Source organism: Lissotriton helveticus, chromosome 6 (genome assembly GCF_964261635.1).
Source record: "Lissotriton helveticus chromosome 6, aLisHel1.1, whole genome shotgun sequence".
NCBI classification, from domain to species: domain Eukaryota; kingdom Metazoa; phylum Chordata; class Amphibia; order Caudata; family Salamandridae; genus Lissotriton; species Lissotriton helveticus.
The window spans coordinates 1,420,330,482-1,420,352,314 of record NC_136067.1 but is presented as its reverse complement, the minus strand read 5'-3'; the positions used below and the strand labels follow the sequence as shown (position 1 = coordinate 1,420,352,314).

General features: G+C 46.4%; 1 protein-coding gene across 2 annotated transcripts in view; it reads right to left on the bottom strand.

Annotated features, from left to right (window-relative positions):
• ADGB (androglobin) overlaps nt 1–21,833 on the bottom strand; it is a 1,448,570-nt gene that overhangs the window by 181,238 nt on the left and 1,245,499 nt on the right. The window contains exon 32 of one of the 2 annotated variants that reach the window (XM_078649210.1): nt 655–816. The exons of the other annotated variant lie outside the window; for it this stretch is intronic. Within the exon in view, the coding sequence (XP_078505336.1) occupies nt 727–816 (90 nt within the window). The 3' untranslated portion in view covers nt 655–726. Of the gene's footprint in view, nt 1–654; nt 817–21,833 lie in introns of those variants that run through there. 2 annotated transcript variants of the gene reach the window in all.

Genomic DNA, 21,833 nt, shown 5'->3' with positions numbered 1-21,833 from the left:
GGGGATTAGTCGATATCTGGAGAAGACAACACAAGGGAGACAGGGAATATTCTTTCTTCTCACCGATACATCAGGTGCACACTAAACTAGATACCTTTCTTAGTGCAACAACACTTGCTAGTTCCATAACACATACAAAATACCTGGGACACACCCTGTCCGATCACAGCCCACTATTGTTGTTTTATTAACCTTTAGAGACGCATCCCCCGATCCCTTCCTGTAGACTTAACCCACTAGCATTGGAGGATTTCCCAGACCGGGCCTCCCTGATGGCGCTTATTGAATACTACTTCCCCATGAATACACATACGGCATCCTCTACTTTGGTAGAATGGGAGGCTTTCAAGGTGGTGGTGCAGGGCTTTGCATGGGGCAGTCGATTGGGGCCCACTGGGAAATACGGGATGAGATTTTAGGATTGGAAGAGAAGCTACACAGACTAGATAATGATCAGGGTTCTGACCCCGCTTCCCTGCTTGAATTGCAGAAGACGAGGGTGACGAATTGCGATTCTCATATTAACATGACTAGAGAATCTGGATTTCATTAAAGACACAGAGGCTGACATTATGCATTATTCCTTTAATGCAGTCCAAGCAGCCGCTTACATCACAATATTAAAAGGTTCCAGAATAGGACAATAGCAACACATGAAAGGCATGAGCCATCAACAATCTGCCTCTTTTAAATGTGGAGGAAAATAAGTTCATGAAACTTGAAACATTAAAACGATCTTCTGATGAGCAGGATGAAGGAGAAGGAAGAACGAAGGTAAAACCAAAGGCCAGATGACACACAGTTCAGGAGAGTTACCTGAAAAGAGAAAGAAGTAAACATCTCTTGAATGTACAAAATAGTGTCAGGCTTATCAAGCTAAAAGGAAAAAGAGATGAAACAAGTACTGTTAATAAAAAGTACAGTAATAAACTGTAAAAAAACAGCATTAAATCATTGTAAGACCACCAAGGGGTGGGATGGGAGGGATAATGTCAGCCTCCGTGTCTTTAATGAAATCCAGATTCTCTAGTCATGTTAATATGAGAATCGCAATTTCATTACAAGAACGGAGGCTACATTATGCATGTTGGTAGCTTTGTAAACAACATCAGACATATGTTCAATAGGCTTGCAATAATGACGTGCAAAGGTGCTAGCATTTGACCAGTCAGCAGTTTTGAGAATGTCGTCCAACGTACCTCTAGACCAGAGAGATTTACTGGCCATAGCACCCCTCCAAGGGAGCGAGCTTGAAATGTATCAACCCATCTAGCAATAGAGGTCTAGGTTATGCCTTTGTGGGGTTTAACAAAGGATATAAGTAATTGGTTAACATCCTGAAGGCGAAGAGCAAACATTCTGCAACCACACTCTCTCATGCAGTCCACTACACAAAGTTTTGGACATGAATCAAAACGTAGTTAGAAATTGAATCAGACATAGTCCTTGTTCTTCTATAAATCTCAAATTTGACTCCGAACATGTTAAAAGATTTATTCGTAATCTCCAGTTCTTTGACATCAGAGACCCTTCTGCATGAGATTAGGCATAGTAGAGTAGCCAGCTTAATGGAAAAAGTTTTTTTTCTTTTTTATTGAGGAGAGTATTAACAGGCCATTTATTGAAACGATCAAGGATTAGTGTGATATCCCAAAGACTTTCATATTTAGGTTTAGGAGGTCTTCTTAAACGAATGCTTTTCATCACTCGACAAACAATGACATTTTTACCTACCGTTTTACTATTGACAAGGACATGACCAGCAGAAATAGCCTATCTATAGCAATTGATAGTTCTATAGCTGAGGCCTTTATCAAATTGTTTAAGAAGGAAGTTAACTATTTCAACAATAGGTGCTTCCAAGGAATCCAGGTTCCTTTCCAGGCACCAATGTACCCAGATTCTCTATATGTTGTTATAGCTGTAGTGAGTGCCTGGGGCTGCAACTCTCTGAGGAGAGTTGCCGCCGTCGCCGAAAGTCCTGAGATTTCATTGTACCTCCTGACACTCTCAAAGCAAGAAGGGTTAAACTCCTGTTCTGAATTAGGGGGTGAACTCCACTGTCTACATCTGCAAGAAGATTCTCTAGGGTAGGAATTAAGAAGGGGGGGTTGCAAGCTAGTTCTAGAGTGGTGGGGAACCATGCATGGGATGGCCAAAAGGGAGTTATTAGGACAAGGAAGCACTGATCCTGTCTCACTATCCGAAGAACTCTCTGAATCATGGCAAAGGGAGGGAATGCATACACCTTGGCTCCTTTCCAAGATTGTAGTAAGGTGTTGACTGCTAGAGCACCCGGGTCGAGCATCCAGCTGAAGTTGTTCTCCAGTTGAAAGGTTAGTCTGCTCGCAAATATGTCTATTTCTAGAGGGCCCCAGATCTTGTTTAGGGTAGTAAACACGGAAGCATTCAGTTTCCAATTGCTGTGATCTAACAGGAATCTTGAGTTCCAGTCTCCAGAGTATTCCGCTTTGAGAGTGATCTTATGTTCCAGACAGAAGAGCGATCGTATGTTCCGGACAGAACATCCAAAGTTTCTTTGCTAGATTCGAGAGGTCCGCAGATTTGGTGCGCTCATGAGGGCGTAAAGCCCAGCTGTTAGTTCTAAATAATTTATGTGGTGAGATGATTTCTCCTGTGACCAGATACCACCAGTGTTCTGATAGAGACGGCAAGCTCCCCAGCCATGAAGGCTCGCATCTGATTGTAAAACAAACTCTGGTTTTGAACCTAAGATTGCTTTTCCATTCCAAGCGTCTAGGTTCTCGAGCCACCAGGCTAGTTCCGATTTGGCTTCTTGATCCAGACAGAACCGATCTCCGTACAAGAGGCCGGTTCTTAGGGCTCTCGCCTTTATCCTTTGGAGGGCCCAATAGTTGAGGGGACCGGGAAAGATGGCTTGGATGGAGGAGGAGAGGATACCCAGAATCCTGGCTAGCTCTCTCAGAGATAAGTCTTGTTGTTTCACGACGTGTCTTATTTCCTTCCTGATTTTGATAATCTTTTTTGAAGGAAGTAAAAGGAGACATTTCAATGTGTCTACTGTGAAACCTAGGAACTCCAGAGATCTGGAAGGGGACAGCATTGATTTATCTTTGTTTATGATGAATCCTAAACTTTCTAGGAGATCCATCACAGTCTTCAGGACTTTGGCTAGTTGTGAAGTCTCTTGAGACATTATAAGAATGTCGTCTAAGTGAATGATTAGACCAGAGCTTTCCAAACTGTGTGTCCCGACACAGTACTGTGTCGCCTGCAAATGGTGGGTGTGTCGCAGGATGACATCAGTATTAAGAGCACTTAGCACGTAAGTGCTGTTAATTAGGAGGCATTCCTTTGAAAGAGTGTCTCGGAGTCAGCCTCAGCAGCGCGGACTCCAAGACACTCTGCTCTATGGGGGTCGGGCGATTCACAAGAAAACCCCATTAATAAGTAAATGGTCCTTTAAAGACCTGCAAAGTACTCAGCTTTGTATGCGATGGATACGATGACTGCGGAGACCTCAGCGATGAGCCGCACCACTGTGGTAATTTGAGTGCCTTTGTTAAGTGAACTAACAGAGCACATTTCAAGTAGTGAGAAGATTGCTGCTGTAATTTACTGCCCGACTACTTCCTTGGTGTATGTGCGAATAAGACCCAGGAATTGAAATTTGCATATGTGTATACTAAACTTACAAGCAGATGCGATTAATGATTTAGAATGAATTGGATTACACCCGATTTGTCTCTGGTGATAAAAATAAATAAACTGGGTTCTTTAAACACCACCGCAAAGTTAGTGCAAGAATGCAAAACTCTTAACGTTATGCAAGAGAAGGTGAATGGACATGTCTTGGGGAGGCCATAAAATAGAGAAGCTGTATTGCTTGCCAGCACGGTTGGAGGAGCTGAGAAATAACAAAATGCATTAAAGTGGACTTTTAATGAGAAAGAGTACTATATGAAAAATGCAATATAATTCAGTATGTTATAGGGCCTAATCTACGGATTTTCCTATTGCAAAAAGTGGGTGCAAATTGCATACCGTCTTTTTGCGAATGAAAATAAATTTTGTGAACCAGCGAATATAGTAAAAGGGAGGTGGGCGACAGAGGGAGGAGGGCGACAGACGGAGGAGGGCGACAGAGGGCGGAGGGCGACAGAGGGGGGAGGGCAGCAGATGGAGGGAGACAGATTGAGGGAGACAGACAAGAGACAGACAGAGGTAGGGAGACAGACAAGAGACCGAGGTAGGGAGACAGACAAGAGACAGAGGTAGGGAGACAGACAAGAGACAGAGGGAGGGAGACAGAGAGAGAGAGAGAGGGAGGGAGACAGAGAGAGAGAGAGGGAGGGAGACAGAGAGAGAGAGGGAGGGAGACAGAGGGATGGAGAGAGAGGGAGCAAAATAGAGGTAGGAAGACAGCTGAGAGGGAGTGAGAGAGACAGACAGAGATAGAGATAGAGACAGAGACAGGGACAGACAGAGACAAATAGAGGCAGAGACAGGGACAGGACCAGACAAATATAGGCAGAGACAGGGGCAGACAAAGAGAGACAGACGGAGACAGAGAGAGGGAGACAGGGACAGACAGAGACAGAGACAGACAGACAGATAGAGGCAGAGAGGGAGAAGGAGAGGAGAGGGAGACAGAGAGAGAGAGGGAGAGGGGGATAGATTGGGGGAGGCAGAGGGAGACAGTCAGGGGGAGACAGAGAGAGAGGGAGACAGACAGAGGGAGACAGACAGAGGGAGACAGACAGAGGGAGGGAGACAGAGGGAGAAAGACAGAGGGAGGGAGACAGAGGGAGGGAGACAGAGGGACGGAGACAGAGGGACGGAGACAGAGGGAGGGAGATAGAGGGACGGAAACATAGGGAGACAGAGGGCGACAGACAGAGGGCGACAGGCAGAGGGAGACAGACAGAGGGAGACAGACAGAGGGAGACAGACAGACAGAGAGACAGAGGGAGAGAGACAAACAGAGGGAGAGAGACAGAGGGAGACAGACAGAGGGAGACAGATGGAGAGAGCCAGAGGGAGACAGAGGGAGAGAGACAGAGGGAGAGAGAGGGAGGGCGACAGAGAGGGAGACAGAGAGAGAGAGAGGGAGAGAGAAAGGGAGAGAGAGAGGGAGAGAGAGGGAGAGAGAGGGAGAGAGACAAAGAGACAGAGTGAGACAGTTAGAGGGAGAGAGGGAGACAGAGGGAGAGAGACAGAGGGAGAGAGGGAGGGAGACAGAGGGCGACAGTTAGAGAGAGAGAGAGAGAGAGAGAGAGGGAGACAGAGAGAGAGAGACAGAGGGAGAGAGAGGGAGGGAGACAGAGAGGGAGACAGAGAGAGGGAGAGAGAGAGGGAGAGAGGGAGAGAGAGGAAGAGAGAGAGAGAGAGAGAGAGAGAGAGAGAGAGAGAGAGGGAGAGAGAGAGAGGGAGACAGACAGAGAGAGAAAGAGATAGGGAGAGAGACAGAGTGAGGCAGTTAGAGAGAGAGAGAGAGAGAGGGAGAGAGACAGAGTGCGACAGTTAGAGAGAGAGAGAGGGAGAGAGAGAGAGAGAGAGGGAGACAGACAGAGTGAGTGAGAACCGCCCCCGAATCCCCCTTAGGTGGTTTGGGCTCGCTACACTGCTTTACTGTGTCCCAAAATTATGCATCTCCAAAAAGTGTGTCCCCAACATGAAAAGTTTGGAAAGCTGTGGATTAGATGAATGCCCCTTATTCTTAGAGATGAGGCAACAGCTCTCATTGCCTTGGTGAAGCACCAAGGGGCAGAGGAGAGTTCGAAGGGGAGAGCCTGAAATTGGTAAAGGTGATTTTTCCTAGACAAATTGAAGAAAGGGTTGGTGGGATTCGGCCATAGGAATGGTGAAGTAAGCATCCTTTAGGTCTAGTTTGACTAGCCAGTCTCCCTCTAGAGGTAAATCCCTCAAGAGATGGATGCCCTCCATCTTGAAGTGTCTGTAAACCAAATATTTGTTTAGTTCTCTTAAGTTTATGACAGGTCTCCAACCTTTGTCTTTCTTTTTTACAAGAAAGAGTGTGCTTATACGTTTTAAAGTTTCAAATGGGACCTCTATTATGTCTCCGTTCTGAAGCATAGAGGAGATCTCCTCCTCTATTATTTTTTGTTGCTCTGGAGAGAGAGGCATGTCTCTTGGGAAAGAAATTTGTAAAGGTGTGTGAGTCCAATCTATCATAAATGATTTAAAGAGTAAACCTTTTGTGTTTCGCGAGGGTTCTTTATCCGCCATGTCAGTTAGTTTTGGGTTTATCTTAGTCAAAAAGAATCTTTGTCTTTCTGCATTAATGCTAGTGTTGGCATTACCCAGTAGAATGAATGCTCTCTGGCTCCATCCCCTGATGATATTGGTGTTGAGAGGAGTGCCATTGACGTGGCTGTCTTCTGTGGAATCTAGGATTCTGGCTAATGGTCCCAGTACGTTGAGAAGACATCTTTAGATGAGGATGGCGAGTCATCATTAAGCTCTTTGTTGAAATCAAGGTCCTCATCACTGTCCAAATCATGGACAAATCCATCTGAAGGTTCAGGTAAGACATCCTCATTTTCTGAATCAGAGTCTGTAATATAATGAGCACACCGGTCTTTTGTGCCACTAGGGACACCCATGCAAGACGTGCCGCGGGGGACACCGTCGTAATTTGTGCCGCTTAGGACACCGGAGTAAATTGTGCTGCTAGGGACACCTTTCAAAATTGAGGTGCGGGGACTTCCGTTCATGAATGAGGTGCTAGGACCTCCCATGGTGCTCTTAGTATAAGGCTCAGAATAATTACATTTTTTTGTTTTTTACCCTGGTTAATAACTGGGGGGTTGAGACAAGTTGGCTCTTCGGGGAGCTCGTCTTGAAAGGGGAGGGGTCTTTCAGAGGACATACCCTCCTTAAATGTATATAAAATACAAGATCTCATTTGCTTTTGAATTTTGCGACGTGGTCCTGAGGGAACCATTCAGAACTTCTTGGGTGTTTCAGATTTATTGGGGAAAACATTTCTTTTACTAAGGGGTCAAGGATAATGTCCTTAGAGGATGATGGGAGTTCCTCTTATGGATTCTAAAATTCTTGATCATCTGCATCAAGATCAAGGACATACTCATCAGGTGTGTCTGAGGATTCTATATCATTAGATTTGTTATCTGCCGTAATGTAAAGAGCATTATGATATTTTGTGCCGCTAGGGACACCCAGATGTTTGTGCCGCTAAGGACACCCAGATGTTCGTGCCGCTAAGGACATCCAGATAAGTTGTGCCGCTAAGGGCACCCAGATAAGTTGTGCCGCTAGGGACACCTTGGGAGTTTGAGCTGCGAGGACCTCCATTAGAAGATGAGGTGCTAAGACCTCCCTGAATTGATGAGGTGCTTGGACCTCCTATATGGCTCTTATCAATGTTTTTAGTTTTCTTAAGTCTTTTACCCCTTAATTCAGTGATCCTGTCAGAGTAGAGGTTTGGAATTTCTGAGATTTTGTCCTCATCAGGGAGTGACCTTTTAGAGGACATGATCTGTCTTAAGGTCTCAAACATGCAGGACCTCAATTCCTTATGAAGGATTTTTTGCAAGGCTTCGTTGTATATGTTAGGAGTAGGGGCAGAAGCCTTGTCCGAGTCAGAGTCAGACATGCTATATAGGAAATGTTAACTTGTAAAAAGTGATAAAACCCTTTAATGAAAGATAATTAGGGAGGATTTCCCTTAATAATAGTGAAGAGGTTTATAAATGAAGGAATGTCAAGAGAATAATTCCTCTCTTATTATAATTAATTTTGTTATAGAATGTTGAAAAGTCCATTTAAATGAGGATTTCCTGCTAAAACTCCCTTTTTTTATGAATAAGTTTGTAAAACAATAACTTGCGGATGAAATCCGAAATAATAAAAGGTAGCAATGCAGAGTGCGCGTTGGAGTGCACAGCCTGCATCGGTGGAAAGAGGTGAAAAACAGGAGTTAAACGAAGACATTACGTAAACTCATTATGGCATGAGGAAGTAGAACAAGGATGAAATTGAAGAATAATCGTTTACACAAAAGAAAAAAATTTAAGGTCCAATTAAACATCTAAAAATCTTTAAATATATTCAAACATTAGAAATAGTACATAAGCTAAAAGAAAAGGCAGGTTAATCTGATCAGTCATGCAAGGATGGGACTAGGGAAGGGGGTGTAGGGAGATCTCCGTAAATTGGAGATCGGTATAGAGGCAGTAGGAAGGGGGGTGGGGTTAAGCCACACACTAAGGAACTTCAAAATAGAGATAAAAATGAATATTGGTAATGAAGGAAAATGAACTTATCTGCTTGGAGCCGCATTTAAAAGAGGCAGATTGTTGATGGCTCATGCCTTTCATGTGTTGCTATTGTCCTATTCTGGAACCTTTTAATATTGTGATGTAAGTTGCTGCTTGGACTGCATTAAAGGAATAATGCATAATGTAGCCTCCCTTCTTGTAATGAAATCAGGAAGTTCTCAATTGACTTCGATGTCATAGCTTCAAAGACTACCTGGACAGGATGCAAAGGGAGGAGGGGAGGGCCGGAAGACTCTTGGCATGGTTAATACGACCGGAATGCCCTTGGATCACGTATCACCCAGTTGCATCAGGCAACAGGGGAGCTCCTTTACAACCCGGGCAATAATAATAGTGCCTTCCCCAGCTACTGCCGCAACACCAGCTGACCCATCCCTTATTGGGCATTTTTCAGACCCCCTACCACTTCCTGTTTTGGATCACAGGGTATGGGAAGAGTTGGGAGGCTCGGTTACAGTGCACGAAATTCAAGCAGCTATTGGGGATATGGCGACAGGTAAAACGCCGTGGCCAGATGGCCTTCCGGAGGAATTCTACCAGCGGTTTGCCGCTAGCCTGGTGCCACGACTAGAGGTTCTCTATGCTGACTCACTGGAACGAGGTGAGTTACCCGATACGAAATGGGACGCACTTGTGATCCTACTCCCTAAAACCAAAGAGACAGCTGCTAAAGTGACGAATTTTAGGCCCCTCTCAATGTTAAATTTAGATTTTAAAATTCTTAAAAAAGTACTGGCAAGTAGGCTGCTCCCACTCATGAAAACCCGCATCCACGCAGACCAGAATGGCTTTATTCCTTCCCGCTGTACCTCTTACAATCTTCTGAGACTTTACTCTGTGTTGTAACACAAGGAACCCTGCTGGGACCAGGAGGCAGCAGTGATGTCAATAGACCAAGAAGAGGCGTTTGACACGAACAGCTGGGAATACCTTTTTGAGGTTATGCTGCGAATGGCCTCGGAGATAAATGGGTGAAATGGGTTCAGCTACTCTATACGTCCCCAACTGCGAGAGTCAAGACGGGCAAGGCAATCTTGTTCAATATAGGATCTTCAGTGGTACCTGACAGGGATGACCTCTTTCACACCTCCTGTTCCCATTGGTGATAGAGCCGCTGGCTGGGAGGGCCCGAGTGGGGAGGGACTGAGCTGGGTCTTAGGATGGGTGCTCAGACAAATATTATCTCGCTCTATGCGGATGACCTGCTGCTCTACCTGGGAGATGCAGTGAATGGCACAACGTCTGCAGTGCAGATTTTAGAGAGCTTCGAACGAATATTGGGTCTAAGGGTTAATAAGGCCATGACGTATCTGTTTCCTATAATGGGACTGTTACCCCTACTGTTACCCCTACCGGATACTTTGCTGCCGGAAATACAGTGGGCTTCCCGCTCCTTTAAATAGCCAGTTATCGAGGTAATTCATTCCCTGGAGGACCTGAGGGAGGGTAACCTGGGTAGGGCGGTGCGATCACTCAAATCCTGTGTACAGTTTTGGCTCACTGTACAACTCCCTAATATGGCCAGGATATCCCTTTCCAAAATGATAATGGTACCTCGGCTCCTATATTACTTTGTGAAGATACATACAATAGGTAGTATCAATCCCAAAAGGGATAAGCTGCACCTCAAGACACAAAGCAAGTCTAGTAGTTTACTAGTAATAGCGTAAATGTTATATATAGCAGTGTAAGAGAAATGGGGTGCTAAAATAACTAGTGGCACCAACTACCCAACGGTGCTGCTGGCAAGTTACAGAAACATGCACATAGAAAATTGAAAAAATACAGTTATAGCACTCCTTTCATTAGTCACATTCAGTTCCATTCGAACATAACCTTGATATAGGTAAATATCACAACAAAAACTGTCAAAGTTTTATAAGTGTAAGATAAGTGTCCTGTTCTGGCCTTGACCTATGATGATGTCCGTTATACTTCATTTGGAAACAAGCTATGTGCGATGTATCTACTAGCTGGGATTATTTGCCAATTACGTCTAGATTTATCAGAATATTTTGCTTTCTGTTCTTGGACACCACCTATATTAAACACGCTGTGTGTAACGTTGAACCCTGACTCGACTTTCTAGATTGCCTTGAAAAAGTCTGAATACTTATTTTTGTACAGACGAAACACGCGTTGGCTTCGATCAATTGCTGGGAATTTGCTATATACAAATAAAGGAGATCTGATTTCATCTGTTGTGGAGAATCCTTGAGAACCTGTTTGCTACTTGGACACGTCATATTCATCTTACAATTATAAAACGTTGACAGTTTTTGTCTATATATTTACCTATATCAAGGTTATGTTAGAATGTTACTGGGTGTGACTAATGAAGGGAGTGCTATAATTGTATTTTTTCACTCCTATATTACTTTGTCAACCTCCCAGTTTTGATGGTGCCAGGTTGGTTTTGCCTGCTAAACTCATTGCTGAAGGAATTAGTGTGGGATGCTGGACTGCGGAGAGTCTCCTTGAAGACATTACAGTAACCCATGATAGAGGGAGGGCTGGGAATACCAGATTTTGAGCTTTATATGCTGGCTACCCAACTGCAGTGGCTGGAGGGGGTGAATGAGGAGGGTGCATGTGTGTTGGAACCTAATGGTCATCCCCGCTTACTGTTGGCTAAACTGCTGGTCCTGAGTACCCCCACCCCGTATCACTCAGTGCTACAACGCACTGCATTACAGGACAGGAAGAGATCATTGGACAGGGTAAAAAAATAAACAAAATACCCCTATGCTCTCCATTGTGGGTTTACCGCATGGCACTCCCATGATGTTATTTACCGGAGACCAATTTGTATCTTGGACACAGGTAGGGTTGGACAACGTAGGAGACTGCTATCGGGACAAAAACCTCCTTCCCTTTGAAGAATTGGTGGATGGAAGTGGCCTTCCGCCGGGGCAGTTTTTACAGTATGAAGCCCTAGTATGTGCCTTTAGACAGTTGTGGGGGGGGACGGGTAGAACCTGAGACCCATGCACTCCTGCTTGCACTGATAACCCTGGGCACAACTGGACACCAGGTGAAATGGTTCTATGCTACCCTGCTTACAGCATCCCTGGACCGGCTGGGTGGCTTGTGAGAGAGATGGGAATAAATACTGGGTGGCGCACTCACAAATGCTGAATGGGGTAAAACCCTGCAGTCCCCCAAGAGGATATCTCACAATATGCGCCCTAAATATACACAAGTTAATGTCATTCATATGACCTACAAGACCCCTCACCGACTCAATATCACCTATGGGGGGGATGTAAGAAACTGCACGAGGTGTTCCCACCCTGATGCTGATTTCATGATTATGCTTTGGGACTGGCAAGCAATACGCCCTTACTGGAACGCCATAGTACTTAAACTTAAAGAGGTTCTGGGGAGAGAGCTGGCGTCCACGGCCTGAGTGTGCTTGCTAGGGCTCTTTCCTCGACCATGGAAACATAAAGTTGGAAAAAGGTTAGTTGACTTGGCTTTGGGTCTGGCTAAGCGCAGAATAGCGTTAGTCTGGAAGTCAGCACAGGAACCTACGGTTGAACACTGGAATAGGGATGTGATCATTTGGGTGGGTGCTGAGGGTAGAGCATTGAGCTGGGAGGAAGCTAGAGAAGTGTGGAAACACCCTATAGCTGATTTATGGAAAGAAATGATGATGTCATGGGAACAGCCGGTGCATTCTAGTGAGGAGGAAGGGGAAGAAGACCATGCCAATTCGAATGTGGACATTGAGCCCTGATGGTTCACTCCCACCCTTTAGAGGCAAGGGTGTATATACCACCTCCCTCGATCTATGGCTGCAGAGATTAGAGATGGGACAAATGCTGGGCAATACTACTGGGGGGGGGGGAACTCTTCCCCCTTCGTTGGTTATGCTTTGGTGAAAACCCCTACTCCCCTGGCTCAGATTCCCCCAGACATGAATGGTTGACTTCTAATTTATATTACTCCACTGCATAGATTTAAGTTTGTTATAAAAGTTGTTTGTTTTTCTTTCTCCTTTTTTTGGTGAAAATAAAATTAAACTTATTGTGCTGAGCTGTTTCATCAAACCCTGATGCCAAACCACCGTCCTCTCCTATGAAAGTCTTGGACAAAATGTATATTTAATACTAAACTGATATCATTGTGGCATTGAGCACATTATTCACCTGCTTATTGGATTGCAGTATGGCGATATACTTTTGAGCTACTGTTTCGTGCTGATTTGAGAAGATATATTTTGTAAGAATGTGTTGACTTAAAGATAGGTGCTATCTGTAGATTTACTCAATGTTTGTGTATTGAACTACAAAATACGAAATGCCAATAAAAATAAGTTTTAAAATAAATACATGAGGATCTGGGTGTATTATATGGAAATAGCTGTGCAGCCTTACTGTTGAACACACCTGCAAAAACTGTCTTGAGTCCAGTCAGGCTTGTTTGAACAATTTAAGCTCAACCTAGGGTAGCTATGACTTTCGAGCAGCAGGTGTGAACAAAGGAACTTAATGTAAAGCATTTAACCGTACCAAACAAAGCAAGTATTTGCAATGCAATAGGTCTCGCATTTGTGAGAGTTAGAGCTATTGGCTTTTTAAATGATAATATATTTTTACCCATGTGCTTTGGTTTGGAGTGTAGTGGATGTAGGTGGTGTGGAGTGGAATTGTGTGGGTTGAATTGGTATTGTTAGTTGTGGAATTCTATGAGGTAGAATTGTGTGGTGTGGAGTGGATTAGTGTAGAGGAATTACGTGTTATGGTGTGCAGTGTTTTTTTGTGGATAGTTAAGGTGTGGTATTGAGTGCACTGGAATTTTGTGGAGTGGCATTGTGCATTATGGAGTGTAATTATTTGGAATGGTATTTTGTGTTCGGGAGTGGTATGTAGAGGAGTTTAATTATGTGGTGTGCTGTTGTTTTTTGTGGCATGATGTGGCATTCTGTGGTATGGATTGAATATGTGGGGTGTGTTGTGTAATTGGGTTGTTGAGTTTGAATGATGTGGTTAGCTGTTGAATTGTGTGGTGTGGAAGTGTGTAGCATTGAGTGAAATTAAGCTGATTGTAGAGGTAAGAGAAGGGGGATGGTGCACGTAGTGGTGAGGAAATAAGCACTAGAGATGAGAGGGAAAAGGGAAGGGTGATGGTGGAGCAGTGGAAAATTGAATGGATGCCGATTGCAGCAGGTGGGGGCAAAAAAATAGAAGACAGGTGGAATCTTTAAGGAGACTGGTGGAGCTAGAGGGGGAGGGAGTGGGAGAGGCGAAGGTAAGAGAAAGGTGGGAGATGATGGAGAGACCCGGTGGAAGAGTGGGTGGGAGAGAACCAGGGAATAAAAGTGGAGCAGAGGGAAACTGGGAAATAGGGGTAATGGCATGAGTAAAAGTGAGAGCAAACAATGGAGGTTAAATGTTTATATCAGTTAGAGTTAGAGTTTTTGGCACTGTTATACAATTTTGTTGAATGTGTTTGCTTGTTGTGCACTGAATGTATTTGCCAGATAAAGATATGCATGTATGTGTGGAGTAAGTATGTGTATTATAGCTTGCGAGACCTATTGCATTACAAATGCTTGTTAACTGTTGTGGGGAGGGTGGGTGTGTAGAATCAGATGGGCTGACGCTAAAGATGGAGCGGAATGCTACGAAAGTACTAAGACAGGGTTGTTGTGTTGGTTTTTGAAGCAGTTGCTTGTGTGATTGGATTAGTAAGTAACTACGACTGATAGCATTATTCTCCATAGTAGGGCATGGCTAACTGCTATGAACATAGTAGAGAAGGTCCGCAAAGCACTCAAAGTGGAAAGCAAATTAGAGACTGAAGTCACACGTACAGATGCAGTCGTACACCGACAACCACCATACCATAGAAACGACCCAAACACTACCCCGCCAGACCAGGCCTTCTGACACTGCCATATTCCCCTACAGATAGGGCCAATGGAATTATGTGTTTGTGCAGACTCTGCGTTTTTCGCGTAATTATGATTTGCCACATTTGTCACATAATGTCTCATCTGCTGCATAATCTGCAGATTGTAATAAACAAAAAAATTGTTTCTATCCGAAACGGGTTAAAAGTTACTAAAAACGCAGCAACATCTTGCCTTTGTAAAGGTTGACTGGACACCTTTCTGTTGCTTTTTGCTATTTTTGAGTCTTAAAGTAGCACTCAGGGAGGTGAAAACAATGTCCAGACAGTGTTAACAAATAAAAAATTTACAAAATAACGAAGTAATACTATCACAAAATGTTCCGCGTATGCCGCATAATTTTCCTGGTCTTGCCTTATAATTTACTCGTCCATGCTCGATATATTGGGCCACTCCTGCCGTATAATTCCTGTGGCCCTGCCTATATACTAGTCTGACCCTGATAATCCCAAAGGGCATCTCCCTCTTCGAGCTCCTTTACTGGCATCAGAGCGGCCCTTTCAGATCACCTTCCACTCCAACTCCGCCCCCGCCACCCCGCTCCTTAGACCCACCACACCTTATACCCAGCAGCAAAATGTTGAACACCTGGTAATTTGAAAAGCCAGCCTTCCCCTTAGCCCGACACATCCTCCTTACTGTTCGTAATATGTCTATTTGAAGGCACCTTGAGGCTTTTCTCTCTGTCGGGCCCTGTAAATCCCCAATATCGATACCTAGAATGTAAAATTATAACTTTTTTTTATGTCCCTGTCGTGATATGTAAGCAGGGACACTGGAACAACGCAGCAAGAAAACTGCAAATTATGCTCATGGTTGTTTAAATTATTGTAATAAGCAAAGGCAAGTTATGCGCAGTATTCTGTGATAGTATTACTTGTTTTTTTGTAGTAAATTGAACACACACGAAAACGGTCTAGGCAAGAGTTGCACGCGTTAATATCATTTAAACACGTGAGTACTGCAAATTGCAACGGAAGGGTAACATTTTGCAAGTGGTCGGCGTCTGTCACAGCGCAACACATTGTTTTTTTTCTCCAACTAAGGTAGATCTGTCTGAGCCAGAAAATAACTTGTATTTTGGTTGAAACTTGGAAGTCATACAGCAAAAGGTAAAATAACGAGGCAAGCAATCCATAATGAATGTGGGGAAATGTCAGAGACAAAGAATTGCATACCATTGTTTTGTTCGAATGAAAAGCACAAATGACAGTCTATTTGGACAGCAGGTGCAGTGGCGCCTGGTTACAGGGGCCTGGAGACGCTCACCGAACCCTGAATGTTGCTGTATTATTTTACAACTCAAACAGTGACCTGGGATCCTATTTCCTTCTTTGCACTAGGGCCCAAGACACGGCCTACGGCTACGCAGCTATTATTGCTGCAATATATGAAGTAAGGCCACCCCATAAAAAGAAAAACTTAAATAAACAACCTGGTCCAGAGCATGCTCGAAAAAACAGCATACATTAAGTTACGATGTTTAAAGAAGGTCGAACCATAGATTTCCCAAACTTACTCGGAAGTTGTGGCCTGCAGACCTCCCGAGGCTTCTCCGGGAGCAACGTTTCTTTTATTCGTGACTTTTAGACTTTACTCACCTGCCTAAGCGCTCAGGACCCAGCGCTCAGTTCCTCCTTGGCTGCCCTCTCTCCTGCACGCGACCCAGACCGCCAGACCGCCTCCGCTGATCGCCCCCTCCTTGCCTGGCTCTCGGAGTGGGACGGGCGGCTCCTCCATCTTGGGCGGATCTGGGCTCGGCGCGGCAGTTCTCTGGCTCCTCCCCCCCTGGCAATCAATTAAAGGCTCATTCCTAGAAGTTCGCCTCAACCTGCAGACCTCCCGAGGCTTCTCCGGGAGCAACGTTTCTTTTATTCGTGACTTTTAGACTTTACTCATCTGCCTAAGCGCTCAGGACCCAGCGCTCAGTTCCTCCTTGGCTGCCCTCTCTCCTGCACGCGACCCAGACCGCCAGACCGCCTCCGCTGATCGCCCCCTCCTTGCCTGGCTCTCGGAGTGGGACGGGCGGCTCCTCCATCTTGGGCGGGTCTGGGCTCGGCGCGGCAGTTCTCTGGCTCCTCCTCCCCTGGCAATCAATTAAAGGCTCATTCCTAGCAGTTCGCCTTAACCTACAGACCTCCCGAGGCTTCTCCGGGAGCAACGTTTCTTTTATTCATGCCTTTTAGACTTTACTCACCTGCCTAAGCGCTCAGGACCCAGCGCTCAGTTCCTCCTTGGCTGCCCTCTCTCCTGCACGCGACCCAGACCGCCAGACCGCCTCCGCTGATCGCCCCCTCCTTGCCTGGCTCTCGGAGTGGGACGGGCGGCTCCTCCATCTTGGGCGGGTCTGGGCTCGGCGCGGCAGTTCTCTGGCTCCTCCCCCCCTGGCAATCAATTAAAGGCTCATTCCTAGCAGTTCGCCTTAACCTGCAGACCTCCCGAGGCTTCTCCGGGAGCAACGTTTCTTTTATTCGTGACTTTCAGACTTTACTCACCTGCCTAAGCGCTCAGGACCCAGCGCTCAGTTCCTCCTTGGCTGCCCTCTCTCCTGCACGCGACCCAGACCGCCAGACCGCCTCCGCTGATCGCCCCCTCCTTGCCTGGCTCTCGGAGTGGGACGGGCGGCTCCTCCTTCTTGGGCGGGTCTGGGCTCGGCGCGGCAGTTCTCTGGCTCCTCCACCCCCTGCCACGCCCCCTTGACCCTCTCCTCTCATGTGTCCCTACATAATGGCTCCTCCTTTCTGGCGGCACAGCGGACGGGTGCAGCGGGCGCGACGAAGGCGCGCCGAAGTTGCGCCTAAGTTAAGCCCGTCTGCGCCCGTCCGCGGCCGACCGGGGCTAGGGGCACGTCACTCTGCCCAAATCATCACTTACACTTCCTCCCAACTCCGCAGTCTTCATGGCCCGTGGCCTTTGCCCGCCTCTACTTGCTCTTGCATATCTTCACTTGATCTGTCCCCTGTCTCTTTATTTCCCCGCCCTCTCGTTCCCCCCACTCCCCTTCATTTCCCCAGAGAGGATGCCAGCCCAGTTTCACTTAGGACTCTCTCGGCCTATTACCTTAATACCCGGTCAGCAGTGGCCCACTCACACGAACTGTCGGTGCTGCTGGACCTCTACGCACCTGACCTTCTCTTCCTAACCGAGACTTGGTTTAGTGATGATTCTCTCCCTGCCCTATTGGCCACTCTCCCTGCTCCATACTATGCTCTACGAGCAGACCGATCTGCTGGTAGGGCTGGGGGTGGCGTAGCGGTCATTACCCGGGCCGACCTCCCCTTCCAACTTCTATCCTTGCCAGATATCGCCACAACAGAGTACCTTGCCATTCGTACTACATCTACCACCCCCCCTCTTACTTGTTTTCTCACTTACCGGCCCCCTCAGTCACCTTTACTTTTTCTCTCTGATTTTCAGGAGGTACTGGCCACACTTACTGTCAATAACTCTTCCATTTTATTATTGGGAGACTTCAACTTCTGGCCTTCAGATCCATCGGAATATTCATCCTCAAGAGAGTTTTCAGATACACTTCAATCCCTCAATTTTGTGTCACATGTTCATTCTCCCACTCACGTCAAAGGACATATCTTAGATCAGATTTGGTCCTTGAACTGTCCGGTAGACTCCCTGTCCATCTTACCCTGCACCTGGTCTGACCATCATTTGATTTTGTTTACCCTTCCCATTAACCCTACCGTTAGGCCCCCGCTCCCAAAGAATGTTTGGGTCCGCTCATGGAGCCGAGTGGATCCGGAGAATTTATCCGCATTGTTAATTTCTTCCTATCCTACCCTACAAGGCCTATCCACTCTTTCTCAGGCCGCTGCTATTGAACACTGGCTCTCCTCAGGCTGTGATTCCATTGCCCCGCTGAAGCGGGTGATATCAAAGCGGGAGAAGGATGCCAACTTGTGGTTTAGCGAGGATCTTAAGACCATCAAACTAGCGGTACGCCGAGCCGAGCGTGCCTGGAGGAGGAATTATTGTCCCTTACTCAGATCTGAGTTTACCACTCTTCTGGCTCAATACAAGAAGGCCATTTTGGTGGCAAAAACGGCCTACTTCTCCTCTAAGATTCTTACAGCTGAGAATCAGCCGAGGGAAATTTTCTCGATAGTCCACAATTTGGCATTCTCCGATAGGACATCTCTTAAGCCCTCCCCTTCCCAGGACCTCTGTCACTCCTTAAATAATTTCTTTATTGAGAAGATTGCTATTATTAAAGCCAACATTCCCTCACCCTCCCCGACTTTTGTTGACCCTCAGTGTCCTCCGCCTAAGGGACAACTTGATGCCTTTCCCCCCCTGACTAAGGAATCCTTGACCTCGATAATTCCCTTGGTCAAATCTGGCTCCCCACTGGATACCTGCCCCGCGCACATCCTTCGCCACATTTATACAACTTGTCCAGATCCCCCTCTTCACTTCCTTAACAGTTCTCTTTCCCAGGGGGTTGTAGCCAATCCACTGAAAACAGCTGTTATTGTTCCCATCTTAAAGAAGCCCGGCGCAGACCCTTCGGTCCCCGCCAATTATCGCCCCATCTCCCTCCTACCATTTTTGGCTAAGGTGCTCGAACGCCATGTTACCAAGTCTTTGAGCACGTTTGTGGAGGAGTATGGGGTTTTGGCTCCCCGCCAGGCCGGCTTCCGCCCCGCACACTCTACGGAGTCCGTAGTACTCTCGGTCCTTGACAACCTCAGGGAGGGAATGGATACCAACCAGGCCCAGGCTTTGGTCCTCCTCGATCTCTCAGCCGCCTTTGACACGGTTGACCATACCATCTTACTCTCCCGTGTCGGGGCGGCGGGGATCGGGGGTACCGCCCTGGTATGGCTATCCTCCTTCCTGAGGGACCGCACCCAGGCTGTTTGCCTGGGTGATTTTTCTGCGGACTTCCGGAAAGTTCAGTGCGGGGTCCCCCAAGGTTCCTCCCTTTCACCTCTTTTGTTTAACCTTTATAGTGCCCCCCTTATTTTTTCGTTGCAGCAAATGGAGGTCAGCGTATACAACTATGCGGATGACCTCCAACTTGTTTTCAATCTGTCTTCTTCCTCTGCTTCCATTTCAAACTTCCAGTCTATTATGATTTTTATCCGGGACTGGATGAACTACAACCACCTGAAACTTAACCCGGATAAGACCGAGCTGGTGTTGACGGGTGGTTGCTCCAGTCCCTGGTCTCCTCTTTTCTGGCCCCCCTCCCTAGGTTCTTCCCCGGTCCCTTCTACCTCAGTTAAAACTTTAGGTATCAAACTTAATTCCCAGCTCACTCTTCACTCCCAGGTTAGTTCTGTGGTGTCCTCTTCTTTTTTGTCACTACGCACCATCCGCAAGGTATCCCGCTTTTTTTCCTTTGATGCCTTGAAACTGATCATCTTGGCGATGGTTATTTCCCGCCTGGATTATGGCAACGCCTTATATGCAGGTATTCCTGCATATTGTTTAAGGCGTTTGCAGCTGATCCAGAACCAGGCGGCACGGTTGGTGTTTAATCTTCCAAAATCCCACCACGTAACACCCCTTCTTAAATCCTTACACTGGCTCCCTGTCCGTGAACGTGTCCAGTTTAAGCTTGCTTCTATCACCTTTCAAGCACGACTGGGCGCGGCTCCGGCCTTTATCACATCTGAGATCGTTCCCTATGTTCCAACTAGGGAACTACGATCATCCACCCAATCCCTGCTGTCAGTCTCCCGTTTCCGGAGGAAGAAATGGGGAGGATCGAAGTTCGCGACCCTTGCCCCAGTCCTATGGAATTCCCTGCCTCTAGAGCTTAGATCTCTAACTCTTTACCCTCAATTCCGGAAAAAACTCAAAGCCCATCTATTTGCTAAATCTTTCAACTAGGTCACTTGCTGTTTTCGTTCTCTTTCTTCTTATTTTCTGTTACTCCTCCTCTGGGGATCTGTCTGTTGCAGCGCCATGAAACCGCTGGTGAAAGTGCGCTTTATAAATATTTTAAAACTCAAACTTAAAACTCAAACTACGTTTACAACAGAGAAGAAATCACAACCAGTTGTGCCAACACACTCAATTCTCGAGTGCCTATCCTATATTCAGCTGCACAACCTCCTTCCGTGCGCGCATAAGGCTCCAAGCTCACTTTTGCCCCTCGTGGATAAATAAATAAATAACCAAGTGCGGCCGAGGCGGACTGCGCTGAAAATAAAATATTACTTCAATATATGAAGTAAGGCCACCCCATTAAAAAAAAACTTAAATAAACAACCTGGTCCAGAGAATGTTCGGAGACACAGTATACATTAATTTACTAAGTTTAAAGAAGGTTCGAACCATTGATTTCCCAAACTATTACTGGGCATACATTTGAGAAGCACTTATTCGCAAGTTGTGGCTGCGTTTACAACAGAGATGAAAGCACAACGAGTTAAGCCAGCACGCTCGACTCTCGAGTGCCTATGCTATATTCAGCTGCATAACCTCCTTCCGTGCGGGCATAAGGCATGGAGCTCCCTTTTGCCCCAGTGAATAAATAAATAAACATGCGCGGCCGGGGGGACACGATGCAAGCCTCTCAGAGAAGGGGGACTCGAGCGTGACAACGTGAAGAGACACAGCGCGCATGCACTGTAACGCTAGGTGAGTGGGTGGGGACTAAAGGAGACAGGGCGGTCACCAACCCCACTTCCAGAGACACCGGACAGAAAACCAACGACAATAGATCTCGCCAAGGCGTCGAGACCTGAAAATAAGAAAGCCAAACAAGATGTACGAAGCACAACACCATAAAAATAAAGCATATTTTTATGAATTTTTACAGTTCTTGGTGAGTCCACCAGAGCGTTTCGGAGATACAGACTTGGAAAGGTTTTTTTTAATTCAACTGCAAACCAGCATTGGTCAACAAAAAGTTTGTAAAGTTTGAAACAGTTTGGCTTCTCTGGCCCGGCTGTGGTATCCAAATCTAACAGGGAGAAGGTCTAGGTGGCCAGTGGGGTAGAGTTACTCAGTTACCTGGCCACTCAAGTGTTTTCCAGTCCAGTTCCAGCCTTTACAGTACGACTGCCATAGACGATAATGGAGTGGTCTTGATGCAGAGGATACAGGATGAAAAGATGCCTAAAGATACTCCGGTTATGGTATGATCGAAGGGGGATGCCTTTGTGGTATAGGATGTATAGGGTGACTTTGGCCACAGAGGTCAGAGTCCTGCAAAGTTCTCTTTGAGACCATGGAAAGCCAGCTGCGGCTAGGCTACAGGTCTCCGTACACCCTGGTCCTTGTGAAATCCTTTAGTAGGGGCTAATGTCCCTCTTGGGCGACCAAACTCTGATGGCACTCTGGACTCTGATGGCACTCCCGGGTCCAGTTGACGCAGGTGCAACTTTTGGCCATCGAGGATTGGCCTATTAGGTCTCCGAGGGGCAGCTAGCAGCAAATCTTCTCCGGTCATTAGCATTTTGCCAGTTTGGGTTTCTTCAGCTTTAATGTCCCTAGTGCTGTTCCACGGGGCCAGCCAGCTGACCTTTGCAGGTACAACTTGGGCTTAGGGGGTGACTTTTCCCCAAGCCAGGAGCCACATGAACAATCCTAACTTCGCTAGCCCAAAGTGCAGAAGGTGCAGCAGGCTGTGCAGACTCTCT